Source organism: Oryzias latipes, chromosome 22, assembly GCF_002234675.1.
Source record: "Oryzias latipes chromosome 22, ASM223467v1".
Classification (NCBI taxonomy): domain Eukaryota; kingdom Metazoa; phylum Chordata; class Actinopteri; order Beloniformes; family Adrianichthyidae; genus Oryzias; species Oryzias latipes.
In genome coordinates, this window is record NC_019880.2 from 8,556,959 (window position 1) to 8,573,366 (window position 16,408).

The window sequence follows — 16,408 nt, forward strand, 5'->3', positions numbered from 1 at the left end:
TGTGGTGAAGTATGTGAACTAAACACTTCTTCAGGCTAAATTGAAAAATTTTAAGTTTACATTGTAAATTCTTTTTAAGTATAAAAAAGTAAACTTTAATACACTTTTAATTAAAATCTAACTTTAATTATACTGCCTCACTTATAGTACAGACTGAGGAGCCTATAGTTGTAGTGCACTTATGCTGCATTTTGCCAAAGGGAGGCTACACACACTAGTGGAGTAAGACCTTTAATTAAAAATATATATTATGCATTGGATTTGTTGATTTTTTTTATATACTTTACATTTAAAAAGAAGATGGCCATTACACCAAATATCTAAACAAAAAACCTTCAAAGAAAATATATTTCTATTTTATTTAAAGAAATGAATTTAAAGTATGCTTAAAGCGTTTTACACTTTTCCAGATTTTTTGTTTTTTGCTATTTTGTTCAAGTATTTTTGGTCAGGTTCATATCGTTGTTTTTCACCTTATACTTTACCTACTGGAGGACTCTGCCGCCCCACAATGCACCTCAATGATAATATTTTGATGACGTCACAGTTAGCATGTATAGTAAAACATCCAGGGGCTTGGCGGCTCCCTAGTGTTTTCGGCTCTTGCTCCACAAATATCTACATTTGCTTATTTCTACGCCTGACGCGCGTGCACAGAACCATCGCGGAATGAGTTAGAGTGTGTTTTTAGTGTGCCAGGTAGGTTGTGGGTGTTTTTGTCAACTGCTCCTGGGCTGCGCTTTGTTTAGGACTATTAGCTTAGCTGCCAGGGCTAACGGGCAGCTGCCTGTCCGACTGGCGCCGCTAAGGCGGGTCCAAACGGACAGTAAAAGAGCCTGTGTACGGCCTGGCGCCTCGACAAATAACCAGACTCCAGGTTATTGTAGATTACAACGCATACGTTAGTTAAAGATTTAGCATTTTACCTTAAAGAGCTTGCTACCGGATTTTGTGTTTTTAGCCATAGATCATCGGGTGTGTGTGTTAGCCTGCTGTGGAAATGCTGCATTACCCCAATCTTCTCGGTTAAAGTTATATATTTATGTGTCTTAAAATGAAGCAAAACCTGGTGGGAATTCTGTAATAATTAACACTTGAAGCCGGATCAACAATTTGTGAGCTCCATACATACGGGATCACTGAAATGAATGAGAGGCAAGAAGCAAACGATGGCCAAGTGTTCCAGCATTTCTTCTTAATCATAGACACGGCCGTCATGAAACAGATTAGGTAAATATGATTATCAATTTTCAGCAGTGCACTGGTCTGACCTCCCTGTTTCCTCTTCAGAGCACTGAACATGGGACTGTGCTGCGTTCACGTCCTCCTACTGCTCTTTCTGCAGGCTCTGCGAGCATTTGCTGAAGGCTCAGGTATTGTTCAGTTAATTTACTGCATTTCCATCACACTAACCTAAATAATGTGTGCAACTTCCCACCTCTTGCTGCCAGCTTTATGTTTTGTGTGTCTTAATAATCTTTTATTTTGGTTTAAATGCATACCAGGTGTTACATTTATATAAATAAGTTATCAATGAAAACTGGTTATATTTTTCTAAAATAATCTTTAATGGGTAGTTTTATCGAAATATATTCTAAGTACTTTCATGTAAATAAATCTAATCACTGTCAGATGTTGTTTTCGTTGCAAATAACAGCTTAACTGATCATTATATTTTTTATAATGCCAGATTTTTCCTCTGCTTGTCATGTTTACACCAGTTTAATTATTGCGAATCCGAAGCAGATGAAAAAAAAATGCTGTTTGAAAAACTTTAGGACTGACATTGGCAACTCTCAAACTTCCTGCTCTGCTCCATTCTGAAAAGATGATCAGAGTGGGACTCTAAGTATATTCTTGCACAATCATTTAAAGAAACCTAGTCAGTGTCAGATGGAGTTACAAATAACATTTTTCTTGATCATCATGATATTTATATACTGTTTTCACCAGTTTAGTTACATACGTTTTAGAGCCTCTGGGAAAACAATTAAGCGTTAATGTTTGAGTAAATTGAGTGAAATACCTCAAAAATCAATGTTGGCATACAGTCGTTAGAGAGTTTTTCTTTTTTAAGTCTAGTTAAACAACTGATCTCAAACTTTTTCTGCAGACTTTATAGTAGCATCAGGCTTTCCCAAAGGGACTTTTTTTCTTTCTTCAAGATTTAGGTTTTGCAACATTTAGAAATGCATTCTTAACACTTTTGGTCTTAGATGCATTCAGGGATTACTTGAGTCTCATTTTGTGTTGTGGATTTTCATTCTTCCCCTTGCAGATGTACATCTGGTGTGTCTTTGTGAAGGCCCAAAATGCCTCCAGGCCACAGAGTGCCACGGCTCTCAGTGCTTCTCCTCTGTTATCGTCCTGAGTGATGGAGATGTGTTTGAGCGCGGCTGTTTAAATGGGCCGAATAAAATCCGCCTCCACTGCTCCACACCTCCATCTGTCAAGCAAGCCATCCTCTGCTGTGCCCAGGACAAATGTAACGGCAACACCACCGTGAGCTCACTGAAGTCTCTCCTGCCATCAGGTCATACAGAAGTTCAAAGTTCGCCTCAAATCTCTGAATAAGCAAGAAGATTTCCTGGATAACCTGTTTCATGGCTCCTCTTTTCTCCTGCAGCCCCAGAAGGTCAGCCAGTACGATACCGCGTGGAGATGTTTGCGCTCTTTGTACTGGGCCCTGTGGTGGTTCTGGTTCTGCTGTCTGTGGTGTCGGTGCTGGCCTGCAGGAGGCTCCACCACGGCCGACTGCAGAGGCTGCAGGAGTTTGATCCCGAGCAGGGAGCCATAGACGGCCTCATCTCCTCCAACGTGGGGAACAGCACTTTAGCGGTAAGGGTGAAAGAGATGGCGGTGGGTGCAGCACCATGTAGTAAATGCTTTTTGTTGAACTTTCCTTTCAAGCTTTTTTGTGAATTTTTCACATTTTTTTAGGTAAACCAACCTTTAAAAAAAAAAAAAAAGATAATTTTTCTTTTTCTTGGACACAATATGTTTGTTGCATTGGTGATGCCTCAAGATAAATGCCCAAACCAAACGGCAACAATTTCTTAATAACCACCCGAAATTCACAACCCGAAGAACTTTGCTGGAGAAACTCAGAAAGAGATTCTAAAAGGAGCAGAACAAGTGGTGCTGTTATAAAAGGCTGCTTTATCGAGCATAGTGTTTTTGGAATATTTCATCATTTGTTATTCATCACTGGGTCTCTGGTTAGTTTATTACTGTGTTCCAGCTCATCAGCTCCTCTGAGCTTGTCTGAGCTTGTCAGAAATAGATGAGGCTTTTATTTTTAGAGCCTTTCTGGAGATCTGTGCTGCATCCAGTGGAATCTTAAGCATCAACTTGAAGCTTTCAGCTTCAGCTGCTGTGCAGCTCCAAGTGAATCTTGACTCCAAGGGTATATCGCACCTTTGTTGCTTTTTGAAAAACACATTGGGGCTGAAACGATTCCTCGAGTTACTCGATTACAAAAATTCCTCGAAGCAAAAACTCTGCCTCGAAGCCTCGTTAAATCCCTGCGCCGCGCACTATACGCGCGGCGCAGGGATTTGATTGTGTCACACGGACCGTTTATTCACACGGAATAGATCTATAAATAACGGCAGAAATTGTCTAAAGTGTGGGATCATTACACACTTAATAAAGAAAAAAACAAGGTGCAGTATCTCTACTGCAAAATAGAGCTGGCATACCACAACAGCACATCTTCCATGATTCAGCATCTGAACAGAAGACATCTGCGCGACCGCTGGAACCCCGACGCCTTAGGCGCGGGCGGGACTCGCGCGTGCCGCCAGCAGCGAGCGAGTGGCGGTGTCAGCCGCTCCGCGCCCCCTCCGTGTCGACCAGCGCGGGCCGCCTCGGCGGGCGGCGAGAGCCCGTAGCTGCGGTATTCAGGCGACCGGGCCTGCTTTGAACACTCTAATTTTTTCAAAGTAAACGCTTCGGACCCCGCGGGACACTCAGCTAAGAGCATCGAGGGGGCGCCGAGAGGCAGGGGCTGGGACAGGCGGTAGCTCGCCTTTCGGCGGACCGCGAGGCTTCTTTAAGCATTGCAAAAATAACAAAAGCATTATTTTTACACGAAATATAAACAATGATAATGATCAAATATGTTTTTTCTGATTCTTTTATTTTTAATGGCCTTTCATTTTGGTGTTGTGCCACCCTTTCAAAGTCTTCTGCCCCCCCCATACAAAATATTCTAGCTCTGCCACTTCTCAAGACCAGCTTAAAAACACCAAAAGTAACATTTGCATCAGAGCGGATCTTTAAAATCAAATGGTTGTTCATTTTACAACCACATCATTTTTGTTATGCATTATTTGTTTTGGTTGTTCAAAAACACACACAAATCGTTTTATCCGATTACTCGATTAATCGATCGATTGAGTGCTAGATTAATCGATTACAAAAACAATCGATAGCTGCAGCCCTAAAACACATGCCTTGATTTGGAAGTAAAAGTAATTGTTCATTTAGAAGCGTTTTAGGTTAGGTCAAGCTTACTTACAGGGTAAAGAAGAAATATATCTAATGCAGGTATATTTTTTATGATACAAATGCACAATAGCAAGTTTTCTTTCTATATTTTTCTAATCTATCTTCCAGATTATTGCTGCTAAGATCAGGTCTTCTTGTGTTTTAGGACCTCTTGGATCAGTCGTGCACATCAGGGAGCGGGTCAGGCCTTCCCTTCCTGGTCCAGAGGACTGTAGCCAGACAGACAAGTCTGCTGGAGTGTGTGGGTAAGTGCATCACAGAGGTCATTCTAAAGAACTATGGACTGTATAAGAGGACTGGACCGAGTGAGTGTGATGTCACCAATAGAAAAATAGCTTTCTTCTGGTTCCAACAAAATTCAGTCAATTCTGTCGCAATACGGAAACCGCCATGTTGGGGCCAGACGTCGTCAGTAAGCGGCGATTGGTCCGTGTTGGTCTGAGTCATCATTTCTATGGCAACTCGCGGCAATAAGGAGTGAGCTGTTCAGAAGTCCACACCCCTGCCACTTGATACAGATCCCATTTGCAGGACATTTGGTTTGACCTGACTGTGGATTTAAACCCACAGTCCCAGAGTGAACACTCTTCTCAAAAGCTGCCAAAGCAGCTATCTTAAAATATTTCACTTTGTCAAACAAAGAGCATTCACGTACATTTTAAACTTCTTTTTAGAAATTCAACTGGAACGTTTTAAAATATAGATTCAAGTCCTCCTACAATCCATGCAGTCATGAATTTGTTTTTCCCCTCCAGGTAAGGGCCGGTATGGAGAGGTGTGGCGAGGCCAGTGGCAGGGCGAGAACGTGGCGGTGAAAATCTTCTCCTCCAGAGATGAAAAGTCTTGGTTCAGAGAAACTGAAATCTACAGCACCGTGCTGCTGAGGCATGAAAACATACTTGGTGAGTCTGGAAGATCGGGAAGGAATGTAATCAAACCAAATTGTTGTGAGGGAGGGAATATCAAACATTTTTATTACTTTTTATCTTTCTTGGTTCCCAGTGAAGTTCCTTAAAGGGAGCAGAGGGAATCTATGACGCGATGCAGAAAAGTTTTAAGTGCTTGCTTTTCACCTCCTCCCAGAGTTCATGGCGTCGGACATGACTTCTCGTAACTCCAGCACCCAGCTGTGGCTGATCACCCACTACCATGAAAACGGCTCGCTGTACGACTACCTGCAGCGAGTCGCGGTTGAGACGTCGGAGGGCCTGGCCATGGCGGCGTCTGTGGCCTGCGGGCTGGTGCACCTGCACACAGAGATCATCGGCACGGAGGGAAAAGCCGCCATCGCACACAGAGACCTGAAGAGCAAAAACATCCTGGTGACGAAGGAGCTGCGCTGCTGCATCGCAGACTTAGGTCAGCGTTTACTCTTCAATGTTTACTCTTCATCAGTGTGTTGTTTGGTTTGTGCACTCCGGCAAATGCATTAATACAGCCTGATCAAAACCCCGATACAGAGAATCGAGTGGCCTAAAATCAGGTGTAAGATTGCCTAAAGTTGTGGTTAAAGGTTCTCTTTTTAGATCAAAAATAGTTCAAACTGCAGCTGCATTTGTTCTACAAACATCTGTTTAAATAAATGACCTATAAAATGTCTTTAAATAGATAAAAAAAAGCATTTCTATCTTAGTAAACAAGGCCCAGGGTGGCTTTTTTAGATTTAGCAAAATAGGTTTTGTGTATTTATCTTTGTTTTTCATTGTATAGTGTCATCTTAATGTACTACTGCAGTACAAGTATGAAAAAAAAAGTTTAATTTTGACTTGAGAAATCAATTTAACCCCCATTGATGGCATATATATGTGTGTGTGTGTGTGTGTGTGTATATATAAATGTTTTTTTACTAATGTTTTTGCTTTCAATTAGATCCAATTATTGTGTTTTTAGAGCCAAAATGGTTTGATGGATATTTTCATCAGTAGGTATCAAGGGATTAAAGCCATCATTGGTGTTTTACTACTATTTTGTAAGGGTTAAAAAAATGAATAAAATCTAAACCCTGTTGGCCACTGAGAAAATCTTCTGTTAATTCATTCAATAGATTTATTGATTTTCTATTTTTTTGTATTTATTTCCAAAAAACAAACACCAGTTTTATTTGTTTTTAATCCAATAATTTATCATTTTACTAATAAAACTTTTACTTTTGAGTTAATTATCTTAAAGCAATTTTATTTACCAAACAAATTTGGTTTTTGAGCAAAAAAAATAGGCTGTTTAATCAAATCACGGTGAATCAGAATTGTAATGTATTCGTAGCGTTGGAAAGCCTCAGCGCCCTAAAACAGCTTTTTACGTAACGGCGTGATGCAGGGCTGGCTGTGACCCACACTCAAGCAGACAACCTGCTGGATGTGGGCAGCAACCCCAAGGTTGGCACCAAGCGCTACATGGCACCCGAGGTGCTGGATGACAGCATTCAGACCGACTGCTTCGATGCCTACAAGAGAGTCGACATATGGGCCTTCGGACTGGTGCTGTGGGAGATAGCCCGCCGCACGTACAGTAACGGTGAGTGTCCTGAGCTGTGCACTGAACGGGAAAGAGGACTTTTATTTTAGTCTGGGTAAACGGGTAAAATCACCTTAAAGTGTAAATCAAGGGATTATTATGGAGGTAGAAAGTGAATACCATAACCTTTACAGCCTTTTTAAGAGATTTTGGCTAAATGGTTGTCTCTTTGCCATATTTATGACTTTATTTTGTGATTTTTTAATTCTTTCTTCAAGCTAAGACATTAACATAGTACATGGACCAAGTTTGTCAGGCGCATATGCAGACAGATTTCTTCTGTCTAGTGTTTGCTTTCATATTTCACCTCCTACTTCCGTTTTCAGGTATTGTAGAAGAGTACAAACCTCCGTTTTACGATCAGGTGCCAAACGATCCGAGCTTCGAGGACATGAAGAAGGTGGTGTGTGTGGAGCAGCAGAGACCCTTTATTCCCAACCGCTGGTTCTCAGATCCTGTAAGTGCAAACGTGCCGCTGCGCTCCACAAGAACAAGGTCAAATCTAATTCTACAACACTGCCAAAATATTTGTAGTATAAGAAAAAAAACTTTAAATACATGATTTGGAAAATAACTTAAATGGCACCAAACTAATTTTTCTGTCCTGAAGAGTTTACACATACCGTCCTCTAAAGTGGGTTCAGGGGTATCCCGTCCAAATCCACAGATCCGTTTTTCTTCACCGCGAAGGAGGGATTAAGGGCAGGGATGCCATTTTAGTTTAAAGTTTAGTATTATCCTATTGAATTCTTTGCATTTATGATCCTTTTTGATTGGATGTTTACCGTACAGTTACCGGTACGAAGCCCAGGGCTCGACATAGCCATTTGTCCGCTGGCCCGGTCCTGTTTTTCAAGCAGTACGGACCACAAGACTTTATTTTTTACTTGTCCGCTCGGGCCACTAAAATATCTAACAGTTAATACATTTTTCACCTTTTTCAATAAAGTATATTTTGCGAAAACGTGTAGATTTACCTCGTCTTTATAATTCACTTTTTCTGCTAGTGCTGTGTTCAGACTTCAAGGGTTTCTATGGGAAACCTTTTATCACTCTTCTCCTCCTCTCCCGCCTGCGCGCGCGGCTGTCGCTGCCGAGCACCACGCGGCACGCGCTCACTCTACTTTTCTTTTCAAACTTTATTGAATGTAACAATTCAATACTAAACAATGTTAAACAGCAACAACGAAGGAACAAGCCAGTGGGTTATTATGACATTTTATGCAGATATATTTAAACTGACACATATCAGCGCCCCCTGGTGGTTTTTCACCACGATGATCATAAATCCGACACCGTCACTGAAGAGACACTGAAGCATGTCAGAGATGTGGAAGACATGGCAGGAATAGATAGGAATATGTTAGATGGAGTAATGGGTGGAATTAGTACTATGGACAGCAAGATATATAATGAATGCATTGAAGATGAAACTGTATGCACTAAGCTTTAAGCTGAATGTTAAAGAATCAAAGGCAACTCCAAATACCTGAATCTCAGAGTCAAATGGAGTATAATGTCAAACTACTTAATTTTCTTTTTCTTTACAACACTGTAAGCAGTAAGTATTTCTAGTTAGCTGAATGATCTCAGTAATTTAATTTTACAATTATTTAATTTAATTAAGTAACTAAAGTAGTGCTGGGCGATATGGCCTAAAAATAAAATCTCCGATACAACGCCGCTTGTATCGTTGTATCGTGACAGCGATGCTTTTGTCAGTTTACCTTGTTGCATTTTCAAAAGTGCAGAATAAAATGTGACACTGAATTTCAAACGGCACATTGTAATTTTTGCATCTATTATTAAAGTATTTATTAATAGTAATACAGTGGAAATTAGTAGATTTGGTTAGCATGTTGATTTACGGTATGCGCCCCTAAATTTTCTGGTTGTGCCCCTAAAATTTTCAGTTGGGGGCCACTGTGCTCCTAGTGAAAAAAGTTAGTCTGGAGCCCTGGGCACCATGAAAACTTCTGAACTAGTGTTACCTACTTCACTGCAGTGCTCTCTTCAAAACATCTGAAACAGACTAGAGCAGATTTAAGTTTGATATGCTCTATTTTCAGTCATTGAAAAGTGTATAAATAAGTGCTAGATGTCACCAGAATGCACCAAATTTCCCCATATTAAAATTTTCCGGGGGGGCATGCCCCCGGACCCCCCTAAAGTTGCAAGCACCTGCGGAGCTGTGTGCAGTGTCGGGCCAGTAACTTTCAGGCAGGGCCAGTAACTTTCAAAACCTACTGGCCCTGTGGGCCAGTGCAAATTTCTGGGCTATGTCAACCCCTGAAGCCCATTGAGACAACTGTTGTTGTGAATTTGAGCTATACAAATAAAATTGAATTGAAATTGAATTAATTCCCCGGAACCAGGCGGGTTTCATCAGTGTACAGCTGCAAGGACGGCTTTAATAAACCTCCATTTAGAGAGCAACAAATAGTCTGGAAGTGGTTTGTACTGAACCGATTTGAAGCCTGATTCTCATGTGGTCATCACCATCTGGGTTTGATATGAAATGACTGAATCTGAATTCCCTAATCTCCAAAAAACGGGATTATCTAGTGGTTTTATTCCAATTCAAACACGTTTGTTTTTAACAGAATTCATTTGCTGAAGTAAAAACCTAATAAATATTGTTCTTTTTAGATTTATGAATTCCCAAATGTAATTTGAATCTTTTTTATATATATACACCCCATCATGTGGAAAATACTACAAGAACATGTTAAAAACAGTCGGACTTTCATCTCCCGTAGCTCAACAACAGTGTCTCCAGTCTGAGGTTGGCTCAGATCTGCAGCACCGACTCAGGAGGTCCTTCCTGCACACAGCTGTCACTTCCTCCAGTGACACCCCCCCCCCCCCTCCAAAATAAAATCAAATCTTTACTACAATTTCTGATTTAGGCTCCAAATTAGAAATTCAAATGCATTGAATTTAATAAAACTTTGTCCATTTGTTGAATCCCAGTCATTCTGGTGCTGAAGCAGATCATCTAAAACGTTAGCGGATGTTCACTCAGACTTGTTCAGCTCGGCGTCTTGTCGTCCTCAGACTCTCTCGGCTCTGGTGAAGCTGATGAAGGAGTGCTGGTACCAGAACCCCTCTGCTAGACTTACAGCACTCCGCATCAAGAAGACCCTGGACAAGATTCAAAGCTCTCTTGAGAAGGGCAAGGAGTCGTAAGGGAGGAGCCTCAGGTGCGGCGTCCAGCGAGAAGAAAGGCTGACCGGGAAGGCGGAGCTCTGAAGCGGCTCCACTCTGTTTTTATCCTCTTGTGGATGCCTTCCACCCACCTCCCTCTGTTTGACTTGAAGATGTTCAGACGTCCATCAGTTCCCCTTCATCTGAAGCGTTTACTGTTCGGAAACGGACGCCGTTTTGTTTTTCACCTAACGACACTTGAACGCCCACGTCAGACTCTTTTCAATCTTTGGCCTTTCTTCAACCCAAACATAACATCCAGATCTCCAGCAGAGCGCTGCTGACAGACAATCATTTAGCTTCACGTGCCAGGAAATCGCTGTTACAAAAGGAAAAGAGCCAATCAAATCAACTGTGGGGTTTTAAATATAGTTTTTTGTTGTTTTTTTTTATCAAAACACCAGAATATTTATGTGTTGAATCTTCACTGTTGCCACACTACTGAGGATCTGGAGGACTGGACTGTAAACGTAAAGATGAACTCAAGTAGGAATTTATTTACTGGAAAGAAACTTGGAGGGAAAAAAAACACTACAGGCACATTTTTAAAGCTGGTTTGTGTAGAAATAGCACACTTTAAGTATGAACTTGTCTGCAGCTGAACTTGAAAGTATGAACATATCCGGTGCGTCGACACGTTCGACGCATGTTCGACACGTGCAGAAAGGAATCGGGACAGACGTGTTTGTGCTAAAAACAAACATGTAGCATGCTGGATCTTTCCAGTTCTGCCACATTCTTTAAGTTGCCTAAAGAGAAAATCAAAACAACTTGATGTTGAAACTTTTATTGAAGACTGGTTTCAGCACTAAAAGTGCTTTTGCTTTGTTTTGGTGGGGAAAAAAATGTTTTTTTATATGTAATAAAACATTAACTGCAGTGTAATGATTAGCCTACAGACAGATTTTACTCTACATTTCAACTTTTACTGCTGTCGACCACTTCCTGTTATCATTTTTCAGAACATCACAGATCTGGAAAACTAAATCATGAAGACTCGCTCCTGGTTTACAAACATGTCAATCAAAAATAATTTCAGGAAACTACAATATTGCAACATTTCACAGCATTATTTGCTGTAAAAGGATTTAAATGTTGCACAATTGTAATTTTTCTTATTTTAAAGCCTGAAAATGCAACATTTAAGTCATTTTTACCTCCTGAAAATTCAAAAATGACCACAAACAATGTTTTTTGAGCCTTTTGTCTAGCGGATTCTGTTTCTAACTATTTCCTGTAACATTGCTGCACGGTCACCTCAGATTATCTGGTAAAGTCTTGTATGGGTTGAGGATGCCGTTCGGGTCCAAAATGGCCTTTATGGTCCCCATCAGTGCCACAGCTTGGCTCGACTTACTGTAATAGATATAGTTCCTTTTCTTCAGACCCAGTCCATGTTCTGCACTAATGCTGCCCTGGAACTTGGCTGTCCATTCGTAGACGAAAGGCTCAATGGCCGCCAGCAGAGCGGGGTTCTTGGCAGGAGAGGTGATGTTCAGGTGAAGGTTGCCATCACCTGCAGAAGTGAGTGGCTTGGAAGGTGAGAGAGAGATGCAACTTTCGGGGAAATGTCACCTACTTGTCAATGGAGCTTCTTACCTACGTGGCCATATCCCACCACGCTTTTGGCGCGCTCCCCCAGGTGCTGCCGCATGTCCGTCACCAGCTGGTAGATCCGCTCCACCGGAAGAGAAATGTCGTACTTGTAGGTGAAGCCGTCGTGTGTGAGAGCCTCTGTGATGCGTTCGCGCATCGACCACAAAGCCTGAAAAGCTCAAACCAAAAGAAAACGTTCAAAAATTCACCAAGAAAAAGGGAAAACCCCACGGTGATCATCTTTTGATCTATTTTCAAAGCGTTTCTAGTGGTCTCTATTTATGATAATGCAGTTTTTAGCTACAATTTTTAAAAAACTGTCGTTTTCTAGGACATTGTTGCTGCAGAGCAGTAGAGGCTTGTGAATTTCACCTCCCCTCTAACAATAGCAATGCAACAAAAATGATGATGTTGGAACTATCCGGGCGTTCGGTTTGGAGCCAGATGCCAGCTCAGACAAAAACAAAGACGTCCGCGGATCTGGTCTTCTCCAAGAGGATGCTTCAGAACGGAGCAGCGCAGGGAGCCTTGAACCCACCCAGCCTAATTCTACCCAACAAAAGTGATATTATTGGCCCCTGATTCACAACTATTTGAATAAAGAGATACTTTTTATCTATGCCCTCCATCATGAGAAAAATGTTACAAGAACATATTAAAAACACCAAAAATACTATTTTTAATTGGAGTGGGTCTTTAAGCCTTCCTGTAACCCTTGTGCTATCCTAGGCACTTTAACATTGGGAGTTGGGTCATCTAGACCCACTAGACAGTGCTCTGAACCTTTTTCTTCAATGATTTGTGATCTTCACTGGTGTCCATGGATTACATAAAATCTTTCCACCTTTATCCACCTTTGTCATGGTAGGGAGAACACGTCAAGGCAAGGGTGGGGTTATCTAAGATAGCACAAGTGTTGAGCACCTCCAGCTGACTAAAAAAATTGCACAAATTGGATTTGCGATGATAAATTGTCCTAATGGAAACGCAACAAAAAAAGAGTTTTTGCGCTTGGAGATGGTTTTCGAGGCGAATCGAAATTGAAATATTTCGCAAAACTTCAATTGAAACACGTTTTTCCCAATGAAATAAGTGAGATAAATTATGATGGCAATGCACTTCTTGTGAGGACGTGGCTGCGTTGGGCACTGCAGAGCGGGCGCCACAAGAGGTCCCACAGCATCACACAGCCCATCAAAGTAAGCGTCTTATGCAGAATTGTTGGATCCAGAAATTCAAATGCATTGAATTTCATAAAACCGTGTCCATTCATTGTATACCAGAGTCATTTTGGTGCTGAAGCAGATCATCTAAAACATTAACGGATGTTCACTCAGGCTTGTTCAGCTTCATCCATAACTGCTCCCATGTTTTAAGGAGCTTGCCGCTCTGCTTTGAATAAGACGTCGACGTCTCCTTTGATGGATGATGATGATGAAGGCTAGAGCAGCAGCAGAAATTTGAATGGATCTGCTGTAAATCATTGTTCACGTCCGTCTCCATGTTTTTAAATGACTTATGATGTTGGTTTGTGTTTATTTGCATTTAAGATTTATTGGAAACAATTTAATTGCAAAATTGTGTTTTTTTTCAAAATTTCTAGAATCTCTATAACGATTTGCGCCTGTGTGTAATGGAAACACAGCTTCTGTTTTCTACCCAAACACTAATAGAGATGCAAATGAACATTAGGTACCTTTATTTTTGCCTCCTCTGTGGCCACGGTCCCATCCACAACTAACGAAGACTTCATGGCTTCTTCCAGGAAGTTGTGGAGTTTCTCCTCATCGTGGTTCGAGTCGGATCCCTGAGTTTCTATGACGATGTAAAACGGACAATCTACAAAACACAAATGAGTTGGTGCTTGAATTATCTGCTATAATAATCCTAAATGTGAATGTGTGAGTGTGCACCAGAGATGGGATTCTGTAGCTTCAGGTGTGTTCTGAGCAGATTCAAACATTCGCTGTCCAAGAACTCAAAGGCAGACAGAATTTCTCCCAGCATGCTTCTGCTCAGCTGAAATGTCTTCAGCAGCTGCTCAAAGGTCTCACAGCCTGGAGGAGGGTGACAAAAAAAAAAAAATCTCCCAAACTGAACCACACAAAGTTTTTCCCCTGACATCAGACACAAGGAGAAAAGTTACCCAAGAAGACCACATTAACAGATTTGGGTTTTTGTGGGCAAAGGATGGACACTGCAGTGATCACCCCCAAAGTGCCCTCTGACCCAATGAACAGCTGTTTGAGGTCATATCCCGTGTTATCTTTCCGCAGCGTGGACAAGCAGTCCAGCACCTGTCCATTGGCCAGCACCTGCACACACGAAAGACCAACTTTACTTCACTAGGCGCCATCACTCGTCCAAGCAGTTTTCAGAGAATCACATCTGCCTGTGTCCAAATATGTGTTGATCACACACTTTTACCGGGTAATTGTGAACATTTTATGCGTGAATCATATCAACTTTAAAAACCGTTTGTGAATATGAAAAATGTGCGTCCCTTACCACTTCCAGACCGAGTACAGTCCCGTGTAAGGAGCCGTAACGGAGCAGCCGCAGCCCACCTGCGTTAGTCGCCACATTGCCTCCGATCTGGCAGCTCCCTTTTGCACCAAGATCCAGAGGCATGATGTGGCCCCTCTCCTCCAGGTAGAGAGACAAATTCTCCAAGATGCAACCTGACTGACACGTTAAAATACCTAAAAAAATAAAACACAAACAGGGTCAATCCATTCTAAACCTTTAAGAAACAGTAAAACGTCGAATCTTACCAGAGACGTCATCAAAGCGGAGTATGTTGTTCATTAGGGCGGTGGAGAGGACGATCTCATCGTGAACTGGAACACTCCCGCCAACCAAGCCAGTATTACCCCCTTGAGGGTTCACCGCCAGGTTGCGACTGTTACAATATCTACATGTAAAAAAATAAAAATAATGTCCCTTTTATTTATGTCCTGCAGCACACCTGGACTGCTTTTGCAATTCTTCTTTCCTACTGTGCCTTTCAGCAAAACTTTTGTCCCTGCCACATATCCAAAAGCGCGGCGAGCTTCCTAAAGTGCCGTTCCCCTGTTGATCACACATTTTTTACCAGGTAATTGCGAAAATTGTATACGTGAATCATTTGCGCAGGCTGAACGAAACTATATAAAATACGACATGACTATTTTGACTATATAGAAATGTGGCGTTGTTTACAAAAACCACAGTTGCCAAGGAAATCAAAAACTGTAATTAAAACGGTTGCTGTGGAGATTAAACCAACAGAAAAGCCACCATTTCAGAAAATGGGTTGGTTTTTTCCCCCATAAATTTATCACGAGCAGCTCTGAGCAGGCTGGCAGGGGAAGACGAGGAGAATGACGTTCATGTAGCAGCTGCTCAGCCAATGAGGGGGCGGCGAGGGCGAGTAGCACCTGCAGGCTCCACAACGCCGCTTGCTGCTTTAAGGTTTATGGTTTTTAAATTACCTCAGAATTTGAGACACTTCCTCTGTTGTCTGAGGTCTCAGCAAAACTTCACTGGAACCTGCAAAGGATATAGAAAGACAAAGCAGCTGAATACCATAACACTTAGCGGGTGACATGTGTGTGAAATATGAAAACTGCTTTCGTTTCCATCCACCTTTCACAGACTTGAGCCAGTCGACATTACTGGATTCCAACAGGTCTGGGTCAGTGATGGCTCTGCCAGGAAGAAGCGTTCTAAAAAAGGTCAAATCCTCCTGTGTAACCCTGCAGAAGGGTCGTCTCGGTGGTGGAGTGTCTGACAGCGACTTGGGCCCATCATTGCTAGTATGCAGTGTGCGACGGAAGGAGAAAAATACAGAGGGGCTGCAGATGGGAAATAATCGACCCCGGAGGACTAAGGATGACAATATGTCTGTGGGTGAGGTAGAGTTGTGGAAGGACAATTGTGTCAGGGGTGTCCTCAGCCTTAAGGACCTCTGGAAAATTCCCACCATCGCAAATGAGGTGTGAGAAAGTTGCTAGGGGAAGAAAAAAATGTAATATTATTTTACGTTTTGATTGAAAAGTCAAACGAGTAAAAGCATTTATTTCCTAATTAATTGACTAGTTACTCGGGTATTCTTCAAATAACCCACTAAACAGCGTTGACAGCTTAAAAACATGTTATTTCTGGAACGTTTGTTTTCAACCTCCCGGCCACCGTAGTTTCACAAGAATGCCTTGCTAGTTGCTTCATGAAAACAGTTTGTTTTTTGTAGTGAGCAATCAACTCATAACTTAAAATACTTAATGACAACTGAAAACGAAACTTCGTTGTGTTTATATTAACCCAAATATTCGATAGTCTAAACCGCTTGCCTGAGCGTAGCTGGTTCGGTCCATTGCTTCCCGATGCATTTACAAACTTTTGTTTATTTTACTCACCACAAACATTCACTTGACTGTGCACATTTCTTTCTTGAATTTCCTCTGCTGTCTGTGTCAAGTAATGTTACGACGTTTGTAGCAAAGTTCAAGGACAGCCTTATAATTTAAAGGCGGAACCTTATTCGTTCGAATCAATAGCCGGAACTATTAAAACGAAGGACATTTAGGAAAGAACTGGA

At 41.7% G+C, this 16,408-nt stretch overlaps 2 protein-coding genes across 3 annotated transcripts; one reads left to right on the forward strand and one right to left on the reverse strand.

Moving 5' to 3' along the window:
* Positions 1 to 534: 534 nt before the first annotated feature.
* LOC101166428 (activin receptor type-1) lies at positions 535 to 11,118 on the forward strand. The gene is made up of 10 exons (XM_023951485.1): positions 535 to 699; positions 1,291 to 1,373; positions 2,279 to 2,533; positions 2,627 to 2,838; positions 4,658 to 4,757; positions 5,268 to 5,414; positions 5,596 to 5,871; positions 6,829 to 7,026; positions 7,353 to 7,483; positions 10,084 to 11,118. Exons 2-10 carry the CDS (start codon positions 1,301 to 1,303, stop codon positions 10,213 to 10,215), a joined length of 1,524 nt encoding a protein of 507 aa, XP_023807253.1. The 5' UTR covers positions 535 to 699; positions 1,291 to 1,300; the 3' UTR covers positions 10,216 to 11,118.
* Positions 10,711 to 16,380, reverse strand: d2hgdh (D-2-hydroxyglutarate dehydrogenase). Of its 2 annotated transcripts, none has more exons than XR_002872611.1 (10): positions 16,227 to 16,380; positions 15,457 to 15,820; positions 15,303 to 15,360; positions 14,604 to 14,743; positions 14,338 to 14,531; positions 13,976 to 14,144; positions 13,743 to 13,886; positions 13,526 to 13,668; positions 11,833 to 12,006; positions 10,711 to 11,749 (listed from the first exon to the last, which is right to left on the reverse strand). XR_002872611.1 is itself a non-coding variant. In XM_023951483.1 (10 exons), the coding sequence occupies exons 1-10, from the start codon at positions 16,233 to 16,235 to the stop codon at positions 11,487 to 11,489; spliced, it is 1,650 nt and encodes a 549-aa protein (XP_023807251.1). In that variant the 5' UTR covers positions 16,236 to 16,380; the 3' UTR covers positions 10,711 to 11,486. The 2 variants fall into 2 exon arrangements, 1 of the variants encoding a protein (XP_023807251.1); XM_023951483.1 differs by having other exon boundaries at positions 11,833 to 11,998.
* Positions 16,381 to 16,408: the final 28 nt, after the last annotated feature.